Below are 23,488 nucleotides of genomic sequence, written 5' to 3' on the forward strand. Positions count from 1 at the left end.
CAGTATTAATTGCCATGTAAATTAAGGTAGGGTACACATATCCAACTGTTGGACAGTATGTGGACTTAATTAAGTCAATCAGTGGAGTCTTCGTCAATTTGTTTGTACAGTATTTTGATAAGTGTAGTAACTACATTATCGAGTCCCCGGGTTAGAATGGGATCAATTATATTGACAATGTTATAATCAAATACTTTCAATATGTGACTTTCGAGATACGGATCCACTCTGACTTTTATCGCGCGTTGAACGTAATATTGTAGGACATGTCACTTCCGGATTACATATAACAACTAAGTAAGAAAATGAATCTAGGGAATATCTTGAGAACATCGGTAAAACTTCAGGCCTTGTATTCAAGGACATGCGTCTAAATGCACCTTTTCCCTTCCATCTAATTTACACACAGGTACTAATTAAGCTCCAATATCAGTGACTTGGATTGTCATCGTAGGACGTACTGCACACATCTCTTTATGAACTGTTTGCTAGCGAAACACCATTTGTATCATGTCAAGTTTGTCAACTTTGCCCTACAATTGGTTACTATCACATGACCATGGTAAGGGAGAGCACATGACTAGATATTTTAAGGGAGCCCACAGGTTCAAATCCTTGCCTTATCCATTGCATTTTCTCCCTGTTACATTTGGTGCCATTGACCATCCCTGGATTTGCAGGTGTAAGTCCTGCCAGGGGCAAAAGAATCAGGTTGTGTGTCTTTGAAAGCGAAGAAAATTTAAGGAGGGAGCGATATAGCGGTCAGTCGGGTTCGATCGCCGGTAGCCTGATAGCTCAGTTGGTAGAGCACTTGACTCGAGATTCAGGAGGCCAGGTTTCAAATCCTGGTCTAGCTGTTTCAATTACTGAAGTTTATTTATAAAATCTTTGGCTTTGAAATTTCTTGATGCATTTTCTGGGATGTGAAATTCATCTAGTACATTTAAAGTCCTGCTTAGTTCTGAAAATAATGTGTGAATGAAGTGAACTTTTACTCAGGATTGATTTTCTATCTGCTTTTGTTGTTGGGTATGAGAGGGGTTCACACATGAACAAAATTAGACCTTCACCTAAACTTTGATCAGGCAAGGAAAGCTTTGTTTATTTTGAATAGAAATGTAAAAAAAAAAAAAATATGTACTTAAATCACGAAACATTGTTGTCTCTTTTTGTCTGCAATATTGTTTAAAAGAAAATCTGTTCCTTGTGTAACTGAGGAAGGAAGAAAATATAATGGAACAGACCGGGATTCTAACCCTGGCTGAGGCCCCCTGAATTTTCTTTAGTCAGGTGCTTTACCAACTGAGCTATTTGGCCACTGGTGATGGAACCCATCTGACCGCTATATTCCTCCCTTCTAAAATGTCTTCGACTTCGAAGACACAACCTAGATTCTTTTTCCCCTGGCAGGACTTTATTTTACCTGCAAGTCCAGGGGTGTTCAACAGCACCAAATGTAACAGGAAGGGAGAAAATGCAATGGACCAGATGGGGATTCGAACCCATGCCCCCGTGATTTTGTTGAGATATGTAGTGTATATATATTAGTGGTCAAATAATAGAATAAATGGCTTATTGCGGTGTAGCTATTGATCCCTGTTTGAGCGAGGTGGTTCAGGTGAATGTTGTGGCCCCTGGGCCTCTTGTTATAGTTATTAGCACACCTTTCAGTAAAGCACTTTCTATGTATTGAATGGCTGATAATGAAAATGGTCTTACTAAAACTGATTGATGTGTTAAAGTGCAGAAAACATCCACCATATAGTGTACAGAATTTTAATCTGTTATCTGGCATGATGAAATTCTATTCGGATGCATTTGAAATTGTGATAATATTTATCGTGGTGATCATTTTTATTAATGTCTTTATTGATTTTTGACTTTTTCTTTTAAAGGTCCTCGGGGATGCAAAGACAAGGAACAAGGTAGGTGACTGTAACATTACTCTCTACACCCGTAGGACCGATCAATAGACCAATCCCTGATCGCAGATAGGGATGACATGATAATTCACCACCGGTAGGCACAACTAAATAGACTGTGTGCACTCTTGCAGACTTCCAGTCGTAGAATTAGGTCCCTGATCCAATTATTTGTCACCTTTTTTAGAAGGATGTTAAGGTCTCTTAAATTAGGTCTGAATTAGAAATGGAATCCATGTGTTGTTAAGACAATTATTACAGGAAATTTACAACGATAAAACATTAGTGATTGGCACATTAACCTTACACCAACACTGTTCGATATTGGAAAAGTAGATCTTTTTCTATTACATTATTTGACATATATACTCAGGTGACCTATTGTTATCCATACTTGTTCATCATTGAATACTGATGTGAACATGTTTGATTTCTCAGAAACTGCTTATGACCGTTTGTCACCAAAATTGATTTGCATCATCTTTACCCCTGTGCTCTATAAATCCATTTGTGTTTTTTAAATATCCTGTGCTCCATAAGTCCCTTGTTTTCTATAAGTCCCTTGTGCTTCATAAGCCCCCTGTTCTCCGTAAGCCCCCTGTTGTCCAGAAGTCCATTGTGCTCCATAAATCCCTTGTGCTCCATAAATCCCTTGTGCTCTAGCTATAAATCGATTTGTGTTTTATAAATTCCCTGTTTGTGCTCCATAAGTCCATTGTGCATGTAGAAGCACAAGTGTTGGCTCATGTAGTAGATAGCTGGTAGAAGCACAAGTGTTGGCTCATGTAGTAGATAGCTGGTAGAAGGACAAGTGTTGGCTCATGTAGTAGATAGCTGGTAGAAGGACAAGTGTTGGCTCATGTAGTAGATAGCTGGTAGAAGGGTATTTGTGTGTAGCAGATTGACATATAAAAACTTGTATAATCCAGACAGGATACCAGAAGAAAATCTTTGAAGTAGACAAAATCTGGAGTACCGGTATGTGTACAATTTTGTGAATTTACATAACACTTTGGATTGCATCATGAACACATTCTGACCCTGATCTTTGTTCTTGTAAAAGAAAAAGGGGCCTCCAGTTTCTGTAATGTCTTACGATGTGACCCTGAACAGGATCCTTTATGTTAGTGGAACAATGGATCTAATTTCTCTCTTTCTTCCAGTGTTAACACTAAGTTTTTCACTATACTAGACAAAAGGACTACTAGATTCTATAATTTACTAGTTCAATTGATTGGTGACTAGCCTGGCTGCTGAAAGGAGACACCTGAGTCCTGAAGCATCGATTCAGGGGGAAGAGTGCGGGAGGGGGCTTGCATGCCTCTTCTGCTGCTGGGGGGGGGGGGGGGGGGGGGGGAGTTAGTTTGAATTATAAATCATGATCATTGTCCCAAGCCCTGATCAGAGTCCACATCGTACATTTTGGCAGCCCCTCCTCTACCTCTTGGATAGAATTTTTGCTGTATATTATACACAAAAACTGATTTTTCCTCAATTTTCGATCAGCCTCAATTTTTTCAGGTGTGTATCAAATATACCAGTGGGTATCATATTCAGTGAAATATGGCAGTCCATTGTATTTACAACGATATAGAACAGAAAATATGAATGATAGTAGAAAGAAAGTGCATGAGTAGAAAGGAACTTGAAAGATATATTATCATATAGGGTTTCAACTTTTTAGTAGCCCCACGGACTACTTATAAATGATATTCAGATAGTCCGGATTAAAATTCACTAGCCTCGGGCAACCAGACTATAGTGTTGGTGTTGAACCCTGCTCTTCTCTCTCTCTTTCCAAGTACCATCCACGATGTTTGTGCCTCTTCCTATATAACCCTAGCTATGGAATGAGGTACTTTGACTACCATAGTATTAAGGAAGCATTGCTTATGTGGCTCTTGGGTGTTATAACCGGCTATTGATGAAACATCTGACTAATATTAGCCTGTACTGGCCTATTGATGAAACATCTGACTAATATCAGCCTGTACTGGCCTATTGATGGAACAACTGACTAGTATTAGCCTGTACTGGCCTATTGATGAAACATCTGACTAGTATTAGCCTGTACTGGCCTATTGATGAAACATCTGACTAATATTAGCCTGTACTGGCCTATTGATGGAACATCTGACTAGTATTAGCCTGTACTGGCCTATTGATGAAACATCTGACTAGTATTAGCCTGTACTGGCCTATTGATGGAACATCTGACTAATATTAGCCTGTACTGGCCTATTGATGGAACATCTGACTAGTATTAGCCTGTACTGGCCTATTGATGGAACAGCTGACTAGTATTAGCCTGTACTGGCCTATTGATGGAACAGCTGACTAGTATTAGCCTGTACTGGCCTATTGATGAAACATCTGACTAGTATTAGCCTGTACTGGCCTATTGATGAAACAGCTGACTAATATTAGCCTGTACTGGCCTATTGATGGAACATCTGACTAGTATTAGCCTGTACTGGCCTATTGATGAAACATCTGACTAGTATTAGCCTGTACTGGCCTATTGATGGAACATCTGACTAATATTAGCCTGTACTGGCCTATTGATGGAACATCTGACTAGTATTAGCCTGTACTGGCCTATTGATGGAACAGCTGACTAGTATTAGCCTGTACTGGCCTATTGATGGAACATCTGACTAGTATTAGCCTGTACTGGCCTATTGATGGAACAGCTGACTAATATTAGACTGTACTGGCCTATTGATGGAACATCTGACTAATATTAGCCTGTACTGGCCTATTGATGGAACATCTGACTAGTATTAGCCTGTACTGGCCTATTGATGGAACATCTGACTAATATTAGCCTGTAGTGGCCTATTGATGAAACATCTGACTATAGTATTAGCCTGTAGTGGCCTATTGATGAAACATCTGACTAATATTAGCCTGTAGTGGCCTATTGATGGAACAGCTGACTAGTATTAGCCTGTAGTGGCCTATTGATGAAACAGCTGACTAATATTAGCCTGTACTGGCCTATTGATGGAACATCTGACTAGTATTAGCCTGTAGTGGCATATTGATGGAACAGCTGACTAGTATTAGCCTGTACTGGCCAATTGATGAAACATCTGACTAATATTAGCCTGTAGTGGCCTATTGATGAAACATCTGAAAATATTAGCCTGTAGTGGCTTATTGATGGAACAGCTGAAAATATTAGCCTGTACTGGCCTATTGATGGAACATCTGACTAATATTAGCCTGTACTGGCCTATTGATGGAACATCTGACTAATATTAGCCTGTACTGGCCTATTGATGGAACATCTGACTAGTATTAGCCTGTACTGGCCTATTGATGGAACATCTGACTAATATTAGCCTGTAGTGGCCTATTGATGAAACATCTGACTATAGTATTAGCCTGTAGTGGCCTATTGATGAAACATCTGACTATAGTATTAGCCTGTACTGGCCTATTGATGAAACATCTGACTATAGTATTAGCCTGTAGTGGCCTATTGATGAAACATCTGACTAATATTAGCCTGTAGTGGCCTATTGATGGAACAGCTGACTAGTATTAGCCTGTAGTGGCCTATTGATGAAACAGCTGACTAATATTAGCCTGTACTGGCCTATTGATGGAACATCTGACTAGTATTAGCCTGTAGTGGCATATTGATGGAACAGCTGACTAGTATTAGCCTGTACTGGCCAATTGATGAAACATCTGACTAATATTAGCCTGTAGTGGCCTATTGATGAAACATCTGAAAATATTAGCCTGTAGTGGCTTATTGATGGAACAGCTGAAAATATTAGCCTGTACTGGCCTATTGATGGAACAGATGAATAGTGGGTCATGGGTCCTGACTCCTGAGATTTATTTTCTGTCCAACTCCATATCCTTATATCATTTCTCCTCATTTTACTTAATTAAGTGCCTAATGAAATACCTCAGGGAGAGGAGTTTTAAGATAGTCTTGTGAGATTTCTAGGGCTGAAACATGAGATATGGAAGGATTTAGGTTATTTGGACAATGGATACCAGACTTGATAGCTCTGTGGTAAGAGCTTCAGATCAGTAATGCAGGAGTCCATAAACAGAGAATGGACTTGAGTCAAAATTTATATCTTTTTATTAAAGAGGTTTGCACCTGAGATTGGGAGTAATCTATGTCAAATTTTTGGGAAGTGTATTTTTGATTTCTGCTTTGAAGGGGAATTAGTAAATTAAAAAGAAAAACTGGGGTCACAATGCTTGTTATTGAGCTACAGTGTTCTAAACATGACCATTTTGCACTGAAAATTGACTCGAGATTTATTCATTTAAACTTGATTTGTCTGTTGGTGTCAACACAACATAAGCAACACAAATCAGTCATTACATAAAATAGGTACATAATCATGTCTTCTAGCAATACACATTTAAAAAAAGGTTTAATACTAATAATGAAAATAGATAATGACCTTTAATTGGCACTTGATATACGAAAAAATTCATGATATCACACTCGCACTATCCAAGTTTATCGTCTGTGTTCCATTTGTCAGGGGTTCGACGTTGTCTGGCTGTCCTTATGCTAAGTCTCCAGTGATCACAATTGTGGGCATTGACTGTGTCCATTTGCTACTGCTTACGGTCTTGCCTGATGGTTTCTTTCCATGTCTTCTTAGGGCGCCCAGCTTTCTTTTTGCTGTCCAGTCTTAGCTAGGTCTCTGCAAGTGCTGATAGACCCATTGCTTCTTTCAACATGCTCAAACCATCAAAGATGGTTTGCCCTTATTAGTACATAAAGTTTTGGGATGGCCAATTTCTCAAGAAGGGTGTCTGACCTAATGTTCTGGATCTGGTCTGGCTTTCTATTGCATATAAGACCCACCTAATCATAGCCCTGTCATTTTTCTGGAGTCGGGCGAGTGGCCCAACACTCACTGCCATACAACATCATGCTTCTTACACAGCTATCATAGACCTTGCAATATGAAACAGAAACTGTATAATCAAGCAGATTTAGAACTTTTTGATTAGTCAATCCTTCCACCACAAAATATAGTCCCTGCCAAACCCTTTCAAAAGAATTAACGCAAACTTTTTCAACTGGATAGGGTTCAGTAATTAAATGTGTAATATGTTTGCACCATTTGGATATATACCAGTAAATGCTTAGTTGTAGCATCCTGTGCAGTAATTATATGCTCAAAGCTCAGGAGCTAATTATAACTTCCTTAGAAGATTGATCTAGCACAGAGCTCTGTTTAAAAAACTACTGGTTTATAAAAAAAAAATATACATAAATGCAAACATATACTAAAAATTTTATCTGTTTATGAAAATTATTTCAAAAGTTAGGTTGATTAAAATAAAATTGACTGAAGTCTGTATTGTCAGTTTATGGTCTTGAGCTTTTTTGATTCCAAATTCAGTAAAAAAAAAATGTCTGTGAATCATATCTCATCCAATTATTTCTGTTTGACTCATTTTTTTCATTGTGGATTTTTTATTACTGTATGTGTTGCGTAAAAGATCCCGTAGGAAGTTGCGAAGGAGTCGGTTGTATTGTCATATATGTCATGAACATGTTTGTCACCGGATGTACATTTATAGAATGGAATTCCTGGTAGAATGTTAAAAAATGAATTCTAATTTGTGATTTCTAATTTCATCTCCCACAAGTTTTTTTTTAATATACTATAAATAATCTACCTACTATCACATCTCGTAATGATAGTCATGCACACTACCAGGTCCAGTCCAAAGACTATTTCTACCTACGTAGCTACTTATAGCTACCTAGGTAATAAAACCTACTCCAGGGAGCTATTTTTACCTACTTTTCCCTTTACATGCATGTACTTGCATTTCGTGGCAAAACGCAGGAACAGCGCAATATGGTGTTACCAAATTTCTTGATTCACTTGCACTGACACTGACGATGAATACACAGAAATATTGGACAAAAAATGATTATTGGGGTACTTTCTAACCTTTCAAATTTGCATCAATAACTATATACACCCAGTTCCATTTTCTAGGAGCTTAGGATCAAAGCTACATGATAAGAAGTCTGTATTAATTTTAAAGTTTGCCTTCATGCATTTTACATTTAAGGTTTTTGGGGCGATTTTTCATGCATTAATTTCCTCTACATTCTCCACCCTCGTAAAGTATTCAAATTTACACTCCGAATTTTGCCGTGCACATGCACAACATGATACATAAAACGACTGACCTCTTTAAAAGATGCGCCTTAATTATGATTTATTTATATTTTTAAAAACAGTTAAAAGTAGGTAGAAGTAGCTACTTTAAGTAGGTTTAAATACCTTATAGCTATTGTTAGCTACGTAAGTAGAAACAGTCTTTGGACTAGCTGCATGGACCTCGACTACAGCAAAAAATAATCATCTATCTAACCTACTAACATCTAAATATCTACCTACTTACATCAAAATGATAGACATGTCATAGCAAATAAAAAAAGTTAGGAAATTTCATTCATTTTGCTTCTGTTTCACGTGCTATAGTTTGCTTCTGTTTCACATGCTATAGTTTACTTCTGTTTCACGTTCTATAGTTTGCTTCTGTTTCACGTGCTATATAGTTTACAAAAAAGCGTTTCGTTTCATTTCACATTCAGTTAATTAGTTTACATTCTTTTCTCAAAATATAAAAAAAACTTTCTTTTCATTTTGCACATTACAGGGAAGCATTTCATTTGTATTCTTTTTATTGCAATAGTTTATAGAAAATATTTTCTTATCTTTGCATTTTGTTTCGCAGTTTCCAATATAATGATAATGATTAATATAAAAATGGACTGCATGTACATGTTTACATGATCCATCTTAAATCTCATGATCTCAGGGTTTAATGAGTTTGGTGCAGGGTGGGGCCAAAGTTATTATACTGATTATTGTCTTTATCATTTGAAGGACTTCTTTAACTTTGCAGCTGCTATGGTATAATTTAGGAAAAGCAGAAAAGGATACATGTACCAAACTTGTTTATTTCACAACCCCAGGGTTTTAATTGACTCTTAGGATGGACCTGTGGGCCTTTTGTTATAACAGTACATCACAAGATGGCAATTTAAATATTTTAAATATTTTATGAAATTATTTGTATTGATTGATTTGGTTGTCTATCATATCACAGTGCAGAGGATAAAGTGTCGGGGTTATTGACCCGCAGATCCTGAGTTCAAATCTGCTAGGGTCTTGTCACGTGCACATTTACTGAGATAATTTTTTGATAATCATGTTGAGTTTCTTTTGATCCAAAATAGTATTTTTCAGTCTTTTTGAGATGTGTACTTTACTTTCATGATAAATTCATACAGGGCTGATTTGAGAATTTCTTTCAAGGTGTAGAGAGTCACTTTAGATTGAACCTTGATCTATATTCTGATAATTTAAAGCATTTTGACTCGCTTTTTCTTTTATAGTTGCCATCAGAAATAATTGTTTCTAATGACATGTGTTGGTCTATGTATATACACAGTCCGATATTGCCCCACTTTCTAGCTGTAAATGTCATTCCGAATTTTCTTAAGAATGTGAGAATTGTTCTTGTTAATAAGCTGACACAGTTTTCGAGGTTACAACATTGTTAAGATATTTTTTACCTTGCATGGTTTGCTCAGATAATCTTTTTAACACTACTGTGCAATTTAATGCCCCTGTTGCATAGGTTGATATATTCCATCGTTAGCGCAATTAATTGTTGATTGATATGTGAAAAGCATCAGTCGTAATGAAGATTGATTCTAAGGAATTTATTGTGAGATTTCGTGTTGAATGTGCTATTTCGGATTTTCTCAGGTGAGGTAAGTGTTTTTATTTGGCACAACCACGTTTGGTTGTAGGTAAGACTACAATAGGACATGTGTATCAATTCATATGTTTATATGTCCTGCTGTTTTTGATGTATGTTAAAGGCGGAAAGGGGGGGGGGGGTGTCATTCCCACTCAATGTTTTGGTGATTGAAGCCATCACCTAGCTGTGTGTTACCTGTGAAATGAAAATACCTGTCTGCCACATCACCACACTTCATAGATCGGGAACAGCAGTTTCACTCAGCTAGGTCAATAAGTAGCAATAATTATGTTAATGAATTCCTAATCTAGAATTTTCAAAACATTTACACCTATAATTAAAGAATTTAATGATCAGAAAAGACTGAAGGAAAGTGTCACGATGTTTGGTAAGTATACTCTAGATATAAATAATTTTAAATTTTGGCCAATATAAATCTAGAAATAAAATCGGAGAAAAATCAGATATGATTAATATCTAAGAAATGTCACCTGTACAATTATAACAAAACTTGCCATAATTACAGAACAGAGGTAACTGTTTGTGTCTGTATTTTAAGGTAACGACATGCTATATGACTAACCGTTTAATGTAGTAATGTCCTTGTGGGTAATAATCAACAATTACACGAATTATCAGGTCAAGTTTGGGAGAAGCACCGTATTCATCTAGTGCACCAGGTCATTTGGGTGTGCAGTGTTATGACATGCTTGCGGCTGTGTGTATTCATATGTGTTGTCATCAGCTCACCTGAGCCAAAAACTGTCTGGGATGTGTGTAATAATACAGACTTTGTCCCTTTTTATGGGTGAGGCCAAAACATTTCAAGGTAAGAGCATGCAGCTTGACCCAGGCATGACCTTCTGGTCACAAATCAATCACTTTAACCACTGAGTTACCATATTAGCCCAGTCATTCTAACCAAAAATATAGTGTAACCTCAAACTAATTGCAACAAAAAGTTTTTGTTTTCAATTGGTGAGTCAAGGGATGCTCTAGCATATATAAAAAATCGAGAGCACAAAACAAAGGGGAAACGTATTTGGGGGGCAAAAACGTAAATTTTGATAAAAAAAAAATCACTGAAAACTGGGAATTATCACTTATCTTAACACATGACAGAAATAAATGAAGCACGATTGCTATAATTATCAGGAATGGTGTTAACATTCGCAAACTACTTTATTCATACCAAAATTTCAAATGAATTAATTTTTTATGAGGCGCAATGCCTTATTTTGGACAAAAAATCAATGAAAATGAAAAGAGTTAATATGAAACTCGTAAACATTGATTCTGGCACAAAATGAGATACTATTTATATGAGACAGTTAAAGAAGTGATACTTAATTAAATAAAATTATTCAAGAGTTTGAGATTTTAAGATCATGGGTGTCTATCAGTGGCGGATTTAAGGGGGCACAGCTTACAGCCGTCCCCCCCCCCCCCCCTAAAATTTTCAAAATTATAAGGTACATCGTAGTCTTTTATTTAGAAAAATGTAAACGATAAAAGAAGCAATAATTTCTTCCACTCTCAGAGAAATAAATGACAAAACGTTTTGATTTTTATAATTATTTTTATTGGAAAAACTGGCATCCCCCCCCCCCCCCCCCCCAAACTCTTAAAATTTGTGTCATTTTATTAATTCACTTTATCATTAATGATAGAAAATAGTAAAAATAACTATATGTAGGAGACATATTTCAAGCCCTATGAAATCTGTAAAATCCAGGAGCTCAAGGCCGCCCCCAGAACCCCTGCTTTATAAACTTGCGCCCCCTCCCCGCTTAACCACAATTCCTGGATCTGCCCCTGTTTATGATCCCCTAATAGTGTTTGCTCTGTTCGTTTGTCTGTCAGTCTGCAAAATGTTTAACTTTGGCCATAACATTTGAATGGTAAATGATAGATTTTCATATTTGTATTCTTTGTGACAAAACATTCAGATGGTACCAAACATTTTGACATTGTGACCTTGATGATTGACCTGCTTTTCGTGACCTAAAATTCTTTCTCTGCATATCTATAAGTTTCTTTGAGAAATCTATAGTTCCAATAGAAAAGCCATTAACGCCACGTTTGCTATCAGAAAATTTGCACAAAATATACAGTTCTTGTTGAAGTAAAGAGTAGGTGTTGAGCGAAGATCGCGACTTGATTCATGATTAAGACTTGTGATTCAGACACCAAACTTTCATTTTTTAATCATTATTATTGTGTTGGGATTAGTGTATAGTCATGGCGACATTTTTGATGCACTCTATTGCCATTCATTGTTACAGTAAGTCAGTTATTATAGTGACATATTACATCATTTCCTATAAATGCGAATTCAAAACAACCGATCCATCGGATCTATATAAACTGGGTAATTTGCCGAGGGAAATTCGTGAATAAAAAAATAATACAATCTAAGTTGACCTACATGTTCACAATGTGGGGTTACAACCAGTAGTAAAAATCTGTTCTGAGATTTAAGTATGCAATACAAGGTAGTAAAACGCGACTCATCTTCTACGCAGTCTATTAAAAGTGATTGATTGTATGTTGTTTAACGTCCCTCTCGAGAATTTTTCACTCATATGGAGATGTCACCATTGCCGGTGAAGGGCTGCAAAATTTAGGCCTATATACTCGGTGCTTATGGCCTTTGAGCAGGGAGAGATCTTTATCGATTTTTTCGATCTCATTCCCCCGTTTCTATTCTAATTGGAAGTACATACCACATCTTCATAGATCTTTAAAGATCTTAGATATTTTGAAGTGCTCGAGGAAAATTAATTTTCGGTTCTAAAATTTGTTTTAATATCTTTATATAAACTTAAGAGTTGATTTACTTTTACATGTACTATAGCCTCTTCATTCTTATAATTATGAAGCAACTTGTTTTCAAATCACCAGTGTCACACAATAGTATCCTATTATATATTTTCTATAGAATTTAAAAATTCAAATAATGATCGACTTCATTTGTGATGTCCAGTTATTATTTATTGATTTACACATCAGTGATTTTTTTGGGCCAAATTAAATGCCACCGATATTCGGCTGTTTCCTCTCTCTAAAATTAGCTATTTTTTCCCAATTATATATATATGTTTTTCCCAATTTGAAATCTAGGGAAATTAGGCCATTTAAAAAAAAGGTTACCGTGTATTGCTGACTAAGAGTAAGTACATTTTTTTCTTCAGTTTTATTCTCCAAACCACTGCACATGCAAAAGGTTTTGTAAAGAATATGTAAAACAATAGAGGCATCCATATAAGCAGATATGCAGCGAAGTATATAGTTTCCAGATACACATTAAGCCATATTGTTGACAATTTAGTTTGACCGCCATTATATGTAGGGTCAGGCTAATAACAGGAAGTGGCCAACAGTATATTGTTTTACTAAAATCCGAAAAATACAAAAAGGAGAGACATTCTGGAAACTTGATTATTATGATATTTACAAGATTATGGGTATACAAATGCTGGTGAATTGATAATTTATTATTTTCTTTATGAAATTAGACAATAAGCATTTCTTAGAAGAAAAAAAATAATATCTATACAAGGTGTGACTTCCAATACATATTTAATGTTGAATAATGATTTATTTTATGATTTTAAATCAGATCTGAAATAAACCTCAAACAAAAAATTATTTGATTATTTTATGCATCTTTACCATTTTAATTTACTATGAATGATTTTTCCCAATTTGAGGAAAATATCGCTAATTTTTCCCAATTCCAAAGGAGGGGTGGTAGTTTGAAAAAAAAAAAATCACTGCACATGTTTAGTAATGTTGTCCATTGATAGTAGAGAGACAATTCCAGTATCGTATAATTTATACAGTGTCAGTGGTAAGGAATCTTCCGTCCGAATTCGCCATGCAGTGCAAGTAAAGGAATAAATCTGTGATAATGACGAAGTGCGCTATTCTGAACTATCTCAATGTTGTGGTAATTTCAGACATCCCATACTTCACTACAATAGTTCAAAACAGGAGCTACACAAATTAAGAAAAGTTTTTCGAAAGTTGAAATTCCTATGTCTTTGTAAAAATGAATTTTCGGGAACATCCTTCCCAATGCACGACCACCAGCTTTCGATGGAATATACAAGTTACGATGGAGTCATTTCTGATGGCACTCGTCCTGCTCACACTTATGGTCCCTTTATCTCTTAGTTGCACAATATCTTGACTATCACCAAGAGATTATATAGCAAAATCAAGAGTTCTAGTACTACCTGAAAATTAAAAAATTGATGCAGTTCACTTATGTGAGGGACATTTAATGCCTAATGCTTGGAAAACATTTGATTTTACACATATATTATATATTGCGGCCTTACTACACTTTTAGAAGTTTTGAAAATAATATGCAATTTTTACCATAACGGCGTTCTGTACTTTTTTTTTTTTATACGTGATGGAATTCATTCGAACAATACGCAAGATCGTAATTTTATACCGAGTTAGCAGAACTCTCTTGTAAAGAAGTCCGGAAAAGCGTGTCGATCTTGGGCATTTTTTGTTTATTCAAACATGGCATCGGAAGATGATTTAACCTGTGCATTCCACAATTTTAAAAGCATTTTTAAATTAAAGGTGTGTGAAACGTCTGGATACAGGAAAAATGAACTGAATTTAAGTTTTGAAGCAAGCTCTTCTCAGCTTTGGAAATTTCCTGGCTGACAGTGCTCAGTGGGGAAAAATCCACCTAATTTCCATTAGAATCTATCATTTGTGGATATTTCTGCATATTAGGTTTCTTTCTTGAATCATTACTACAGTCTACTGTAATGCAATGATAGTGCACCATTGTTAAAATCAGGTGAATCGATCATGACAAAAGTTGCAGAACTGGTATTATTTTCCAACATGCCCAAATTCTCGCATACTCTGGGTCTCTCGAGACTTTGAAAGGGGAAAGTAAAATTTAAAACCAAGAAGGAAAAAGTAATTGCGATCTTGTGTATTGATATATATATCTCTCATATATTTGTTCTCTTAATGCGTATATTTTGGTAGTGTTTTTGTCTTATATTCATTGTAGTAAATATATGAATTAAATGTACATATATTCAATTGCTTGTATATTGAAAAATAACACACCAGACTGATACTTTAAGATTGAACATCCCGACTTCAAAATCATATTGCACAAATATTAAATTATATATCCTTATTAGGAAATTTAATAAATTCCATCATGCATCTGGACTCTTACTTATTCAACAAATCATCAAAACACATAAAAACTTACCTAAACTATAAAAACATTGCATCGTCTCAGCTTTGTGTTGACTACTAATTTTCAGGTACAATACCCCGTGTATGCCATTATTGTTACATGTAAATTAAAAGCGGAATATTCTTGATTAATTTCTAAATTAACTGCTCGGTCGATTTTTGTTGATTTTTGATATGTTGTCAAAATATACACAATTGAATATAACAAAATTTATCTTTGTTGCTATTTGTTTGAGGTTTATTTTTATAATGACTGGTCTATAGGACCCCAAAACTATAAAATTCATAACCCCTGGGATAGGGACTCAGTGTCAAGCTTGAGGGTTAAGACTAATTTAGATCATATACTGATAAAGAATTCTTCATCAGGCAGACAATTTTATACTTTCTACATTATTTCTACAATAAGTTCATATACACAATGTTTCTGAATAATACATAATTTTCTGGGACATTTCAGCTATAATAACTCACTAATTGCATCCACATATCTTATATCCTATATAAATTAATAGTTCTGTTTTAGAGTTAGCATACTCTTTTGAAAGTTTGTGGATGTGACAAGATAAACCCTAATGTATTACAGCAAATTAAGTCACATGTATCAGGACATTATACTAAGTTATTGTAGCAAAGCAGGGGAGATAAATCTTTGGATCAATCAGAGATTGAACCCGGGACCCTTACATTTCTAGTTAAGGTCCTGATATATAACCTCTGAGGTAACGCTGGAATATGAAGTATAGTAATATTTATTACTACAACATAAAATTTAAACCTGTTTCAGAAATTATACAAGAACTCTTCATATCAAGGAGATGAAAAACTAATATAGTTAAGAAACATAAGTGACAAACTTGGATCATTAGATCAATGAGATATGCTCCTTCACCAAACATTGGATACAAGTGAGAGTCACAGGTCTTGTAGATGAGACCTGATAAACCAAGGTGCCGGATGTCACAGCAGATAAAACCCTCACTGTTACAGCCCGCATAATGAGCACTATGCATAGGTCGAAATTCACAATGGCAATTCATCTCCATCTCAATATATAAGTGAAAAATTCTCAAAGGGACAAAAAACAACAATCATGTTGGAGTGAGAAGAATACGATTATCAAAGATTATATGTATTTTGAGCATAATTGATCTATGTATTGAAGTTCTGCCCTGATCTGAACCCAAGTGCTAGCTAGCTCATTTCAATCATAAAATCCTTTATAATTCCACCATTAAAGCCTGATTTTCTAACCCTTCAGGGACCATGGATTTCACATGTCATAGGTGTTGGAGGGGGGATATAGGGGTGGGCAAGGCAGGTAGGACCCCCATTATTTTAACAGAGAGAGAGAGAGAGAGAGAGAGTTCTTAGATATTCTGTTATTACAATATGAAGTTCTAAGCATTTACTCTGTTGCATGTACGTGGTACAGAATTGTGTGCTAATGTAAAGCCAAGAAACTGACACCATATCAGTTTGATAGTCATTATCTCAAAATTTGACCCCCTTCCCACACAATCTTGCCCACATTGGAGGGTATTATATACACCCGTCCTCCCAATTTTGTCAATTTCTGGCCATAATTATGATATTATCTCCCACCATATTAATTATCACCGCTTCAAAAAATTAAGACATATCTTATTCTATACTCCTTGACAAAATTCAACATTATTAGCTCACCTGAACCAAAGGCTCAGGTGAGTTTTTCTGATCAAAACATTCTGTTGTCTGTCGTTGGCGTCATCATTTTTATCGTAAACTTTTCACATTTTTTTCTTCTTCTCAGAACCACTGGGTCAATTTCAACCACACTAATGGCACAAATTATCTTTGCATGGGTAAAGGGGATTCAAGTTTGTTCAAATGAAGGGCCATGCCCCTTTCGAAGGGAGATAATTACAAAAATGCAAAATAAGGGTGGGGTCATTTAAAAATCTTCTCAAAAACCACTGGGCCCTAAGCTGAAATTTACATGGAAGCTTCCTGACATAGGGGAGATTTAAGTTTGTTAAAAATCATGGCCTCCGAGAGAAGGATGGGGCCACAATAGATGATCAAAGTTATTCATGTAAATTTATAAAGAAAATCTTTGTAAGCTCTTCTCAAGAACCTGACTCACCGGGCCAGAAGAGTGGAGATTTGCCTGAAAGCCTCTTGATATAGAGTAGATTCAAATTTATTCAGATCATGGCCCTTGGGAGTAGGGAGGGGCCATAAAAGTCTGATTTGCCCCTAAAAACAATACTTAAAGAATAGGATAATCAAACTAATGGTGTCAAACTAATGGTACACATGTCCCTCACAATTAGAGAAAGAATTTTAAGCCTGTTGTTTTCAAGGCCAAACTTGCAGGGCAGGGATAATTTTACAGTCACAAGACTAAGATAATGAAACTGGACATCATAAATGTGTGTCTTTATGTGGGTCTGTCGGTCTTTTGACTGTAAGCACCTTACAAGTCAGATCAAAAAACTACTTATAGGGCTAGGATAAACTTGATATGCACATGATCAGAGGAAGAAGCCTGTTGTTTTTGTAGGTCAGAAGTCAAGGTCAAACTTTCATAGGTAATTCTGTACAACTGAAGGTCAAGGTCATACTTTATAATGGGTAATCATGAAGGAAAAGCAGTACTAATAATTAAGGCTTTAGGGTCATCAAACTTGGTGTACATATTCCACACAGTGATGGTGCCAAGTTATGCTTCATTTAAGAAATGAACAGCACTTTTGAGCTGTTCATGGTCAGTATAAACAGATTTGGATTTGAGGCAAATTCTGTGAATCGCTAGCGCGATTCACAGAGAATTTGCCTCAAATCCAAATCTGTTCATATTGACCATGAACAGCTCTAAAGTGCTATTCATTTCTTATATTTATATTCATTTACTAAATCACCGTTTGTTTACATTCAGGGGTCGAAATTAACTTTTTCTACCACAGGCTAATTTTAGCCTGTGGGTAAAAAATCCACAGGCTAAAATGAAAACCTACAAGCTAAAATAAAAATAATGAAGTAGTGCTCTTTTTTATATATGTTTTTTTTTAAATCAATGATTTTCCCCATCATTACTGAGCCTAGTGGGTCAACAGGCATTGTTTGGACAAGACATTAAGTTACGTAAGTCATATGGTGCAATGTTTAGGTCTCTTGATTATCGCACCTCTAATCCACAACTTGTCTACCGCAGGTTTAGATCCAATCTTCGAATTTCATGCCACATCAGGATTGTCACTAGTGATTTTTAAAGCGAATACCGGACTCATGGTTTATAAGCAGCAGGATCACGAGACCTATAAACTTTTTTGATAATCGTCTACGCGGTGAGCAATGCACTCGTGTCATCACTACAACCAGACCTCAATATGACAATAAATTTAGATAGGACATTCTCATGATTCTGATAAAAATAACTACCGGAAGACTTGGTAAAACATAGACTCCAGTATTTTTTTTTTAAATAAATGAATAACAAAAACAACATACTTGGAATTCAATTTAATCACCCCTATAGGTGAACAGGACTCGTGGCACATATCAATATGCGATGTCCGACCTCTAAAGCATTTGTTTGACTCCGAGTTTCTTAAAAAATCATAAAAGAAAAATCCGGATAGAAACGGTTGTTGAAATCGGTCATTGATGTAAGCGTTTGTATGATTCAGAGTGCAAGTTTAAGAAAAGCGAATAGCGCATCACCGTATAAAACGGATACGATACGATCATAGTTTGTAAATTTATCACCACTCGCTAAGATTTTCGAGTGTCCACTATTTTTACTCGCTATTTTTCAAATGTACTCGCATTTTGCGAGTATTTCTCGCTAATTTCGAGCCCTGACATTGCTTCTATTTTGTTGCATAAAACGAACTCCTAACCTCTGTCACAGTCGTATTGTGACGTAGATCAACACATAGACATGACATCACACATCGTCTCGCCCTGCCTTTTATCAACATATGCATGATGCACTGTATTTTAGAGGTAAGAGACCGCAATATTGGGATGATAATCCATGCAAGTTCACAATCTTAATCCGAGGTGTGACTTGCGAGATCTTTGTTACACATGTTGTATTTTTTCAAATCAATCATTATGTTCTCTCAGTCACGTGATTTTAACTAGTTCATAATCCGTTCATAGTCAATATGAACGAATTGTGTCGCGCGCTGAAATTGTTGGTTCAAAGAGGAAAATGCGATTTGTAATATGAATATATTAGAATGAAGTCTTTGATAGTAGAGAAAGTGCTGAAAGAATTTTAACGTATGTGTGAAAGCCATTTTTGACTGTAACGAACGGTTTATTTGTATGTTAATCCTTTCTTTACTTATAACTGCATTTCAGAATATATTGGATGGGAATGTGAGTGTTGCTCCTCTTATTAGTTAGCTGCATGAGAGGTGAGGGACCCCTTAGGCTGAATTGATAGATGTTATATCAAGTTTATAGTAAAGCTACCATCTATTCTAGTGGGCGGCTATTAAATCTGACTGTATGTCATTGGGAACCTTGTTGACAGATTATAGCTTATGACTGCAAACAAGGTGCCATATTAAAGGTCACAATGTTGAATGGTGTCAGTCTGACTTGTATATGCCTGTATGTGCTTTCTGTCTAAGAAATTGCTAAGAATCGTTGCCTGTCTGTTTAAAAATATTCTGTCAACAGCTTAGTCACCATGATGGCAGCATAATATTCTTTTTGAAGACTCGTCTAGTAATGAAAGATGCATGCTGAAACTAGCCTTCTGGACAGAACTGATGAGAGACCATCCTCCTCCTCCTCCTCCTCATTCACCTTCTCCTCATTCCTCTCCCCCTCCTAGCTATAATCTGATATAAAATCTTGCCAAACTTTTCTTTACATTGAAACTTGTGATAAGAAGTTATAAAATTATGAATCACATGTTTGGAGGCCATATCAGAATATATAATCATTTTAAATATCCCCTCCAACAAAAATTAGGGGTATGTAGGAATCGCCTGTCCATCTTTATATCAGTCTGTGCTAAAGTGTCCAATCCATGACTTTGTAACAATTTAAACAAAGTAACTTATATCTAAAGGCTTTATCCTGAGAGTGTGATATTATGCTGAGCCAAAGTCATTTGGACAAGTTGATCAAGATTAGTTGGAAATATGATAAAGGACTCTTGCTTGGGACCCAAAGTTTGTAACAAAACAATTACACTTAGCATGCTCATATTGATTGACTCGAAGGTTGTTTGTGACCTGAGAGTTTCGTGAGTCTTGTATGTCAAGGCCATTTATTTATTGGAAGAAAGTTTTTAAAAAATGTGTATTGGGGTTAAAACATTCAGAATTTAAGGAAACCATATTTGGATGATCATCCTGACACATTAAGGCTGCTTTTGATCTGAGAATGTTGCAATGAACTAAGACAAGGACATTTGCATACTAATATAGATATAGATTGATTAGTGTGTTAACACTGAGTGTCCCCCTCGAGGATGTCTGTAGTAATTACACACACCATATACAGTGTACTCCACTTATATTGAAGTTGCATACATTGAACTATGTTATTTTAATGTAAAAATAAATTCCCAATAACATTATCTACTGTGTTAAAGGCCAATTCAACTTAATTAGTAGATTTATCATCCAGGATCACCAAAAAGTATGGGGCGGGTGGGAGGATTTTATGTTTTAATTTTTATTTTCTGAGAAAAATATTAATGACAAAGGAGTAGTATATCATTTATCTGTGCCAGATGGATCTATGCTTATTTCACAGACAAATTCCAGGTTAAGCTTAAATTTCAAACACAGAAAGATACCAAACTTCTTCAAGATATATGAAACACATTAATCCTTTCCATTCATTTCCGCCTGTAAGAAGGTAAGAATTATAAATGAAGACAACCATAATACTGATCTATTTTCTTCACATGGCTTTTCACATTGCTATACGGGAAATGTAATTAAACAAGAAGTGTATAAATACCGGAGTCGGACATGAAAATTTTCCGAAAATCGCAAACTCCGCAAAATAAAAAAATTTGGGCGGGCCGATTTTTGAGGGGTGGGCGGGGATGATAATCTATCAATTAAGTTGAATTGGCCTAACAGAGTTTGCATGATATCGGTTATATTGAACAATGAATATAACGAACTTATTGTTCAGGTTGGTCTCCTGAATTTCAATATATCCAGAGTATAGACTGTACAATGAAAAGTAACTGTACAGTATATCAAGCTTAGCTTTTAAGATCAACTGCAAGACATGAAACTTGAATACTAGAATCATGACATGGAGACCATACATTTATTTACGATAAAAGTTTTTGACATATTGATGGTGAATTACATACCATATATACTCGCCTATAAGTCGGTCCGCCTACAAGTCGGTTGTAATTTTTAAGGTTATTTTGTAGGAATTTGCCATTGACCTGCTTATAAGTCGGTACAAATTTTTGTCAGAATCGGTTGACAATTTCAAGTCAATGCTTTAGTGTTTTTACCTAATGTTTCAAAAAATATTTTGAGAAATTGATAATTAGGAGGTGCTCAATATCCAAGCCATATCTGTTTGGGGTTTAACGCAACCCTTGATCTATTATGGACAATGATCCCTTGTTTACCTAAGCAATTATGGTCTCCTAATTACCAGTACCTGACACAGTGTTTACTTAGTGGCACGCGCCTTGCGAAAACTGTTATTGTGGGATTCGATATAATTCATTGTATCAACAATAGAGTTTTTAAGAGTCAAGAATGATGATCTAAATTAACTGTTAACAATATTCAATCTTTTATGAAATATATTTCAGCCGGTATTCATATGAATATTTCAATATTAAATCGGGTTTGTAATTCAATTTTACCGATAAACGATAGATTAGTTGAATTGAAAGTATTAGTTACCGGTATGTAAATAATTTTTAACTAGATAAAAATATATAAATACTTGTACTTTATTCATAATTTTAAAATACATAAACAATACAATATGTCTAGATATTTGTGAACATATAATCATTTGTGTGGGAGTCCATGATAATCGTCGGAGTTGTTAAAAAAACTCTACATTACGCCGCCCAGAAAAATACCAATCTTCTTAGGACGCGCCTATAAGTCGGACATAGAGTTTTGGACCAAAAATTTACTCTCAAAAATCTGACTTATAGGCGAGTATATACGGTAGTTTGTCCAAAGTTCTCCTCTAGAGTACTCAAAGGAAATTTTAAGAAACTGGTCTTGAATACAGTTGAATAAAGGTCTTGATGGTATATGGTCTTGATCATATAGGCTAAAACTTTGAGATGAGTGATATACACAAAAAAAATCACTATGATAGCTGGGACTGACATGCCAGTAAAACTTTTGTAAAATAAAATACATTTATGAAATTGTACCTATAGTCAAACAACCAAATTTCACAGATAGCTATAGTGGCAATGGATTAGTGCCCTGCAGCATACCATCAGCATCAAATACAGACATTTTCAACAGGATGATTAAAATTTTGAACATTGAACACCTAGTTTTCTTGGTGCATAACTATAATGATCAGCATGCATTTTGTTTTAGATGCATGGATTCAAAATTATTTGCTTTTGTGAACACCAAGTTTCAACTTCACAAATGCCATTTTGAAGTGTTTTCTTATTAGAAATTGCATTTCTGTCATTGGCTTACATTATTCCATCATCAGCAAAAAGGTCTAGCTAGGTGACAATGTTTAATACTCAATGGAAGATCACTGATAACAGAAATAATACTGGTCCCAAAATAGAACCCTGTGGTAACACTACTGTGTTAGATAATTGTTAAAAGGTGTAACACATTTGTCATATTGATATATGTTGAATGAATATGACATCAACAACTTTATTGCCATGAATAAAAATTGTAACATTTAAACTTTTTTTCATAAGCTTTGAAGAATATATATAAGGGCGATCGATCAAGATCATATTTAGAAATTGTAGAATATGTGTTCTGAGCATATGCAAAATCTGAATTTTCTAAACCCAGCATTAATATGTCCTTTTGGATGCATAATTTAGTTATATCACTCAAGCTCATTATTATTTGAGTGAGTGAATACTTCCCCTCCACCTCCCCAAAATCCAAAATCTCATGGTCGGCTCTTGCATTTCATTTCCATTGATCTTCAAGGTGACTACAAGATGATAGTTACACCTTTTAACAATTATCTAACACAGTAGGGTTACCACAGGGTTCTGTTTTGGGACCAGTACTAATTATTTCTGTTGTTATCAGTGATCTTCCATTGAATATTAAAGATCATCGTTACGAATGAGTGATCTGTTCATTGAATATTCACTTATTTACATTTTTAGCCCAGAAAACAAAATAATTTTTTGTTTTCTTAAAAAAAAGAGAGAGAAAAAGAAAGAAATTAATTTGTCCTTGACATCATAAGTCTAGTTGAAAAAAATGAAGAGGTACTATTCAATCTATTTTTAATGTACAAATTTATGTAGCTTATATATGCATATATTATAGGTACTACATGTCAGGAATTGTGAT

The 23,488-nt window shown here is 35.4% G+C and overlaps 1 protein-coding gene across 4 annotated transcripts in view; it reads left to right on the plus strand.

Annotated features, from left to right (window-relative positions):
- LOC125681421 (nuclear receptor subfamily 1 group I member 3-like) overlaps positions 1-23,488 on the plus strand; it is a 124,292-nt gene that overhangs the window by 46,104 nt on the left and 54,700 nt on the right. For all 4 annotated transcript variants that reach the window (XM_056155340.1, XM_056155342.1, XM_056155339.1 and 1 more), the window contains one exon: positions 1,896-1,925. In XM_056155340.1, the coding sequence (XP_056011315.1) occupies positions 1,896-1,925 (30 nt within the window). The remainder of the gene's footprint in view (positions 1-1,895; positions 1,926-23,488) is intronic.

This window comes from Ostrea edulis, chromosome 2 (assembly GCF_947568905.1).
Source record: "Ostrea edulis chromosome 2, xbOstEdul1.1, whole genome shotgun sequence".
Classification (NCBI taxonomy): Eukaryota; Metazoa; Mollusca; class Bivalvia; order Ostreida; family Ostreidae; genus Ostrea; species Ostrea edulis.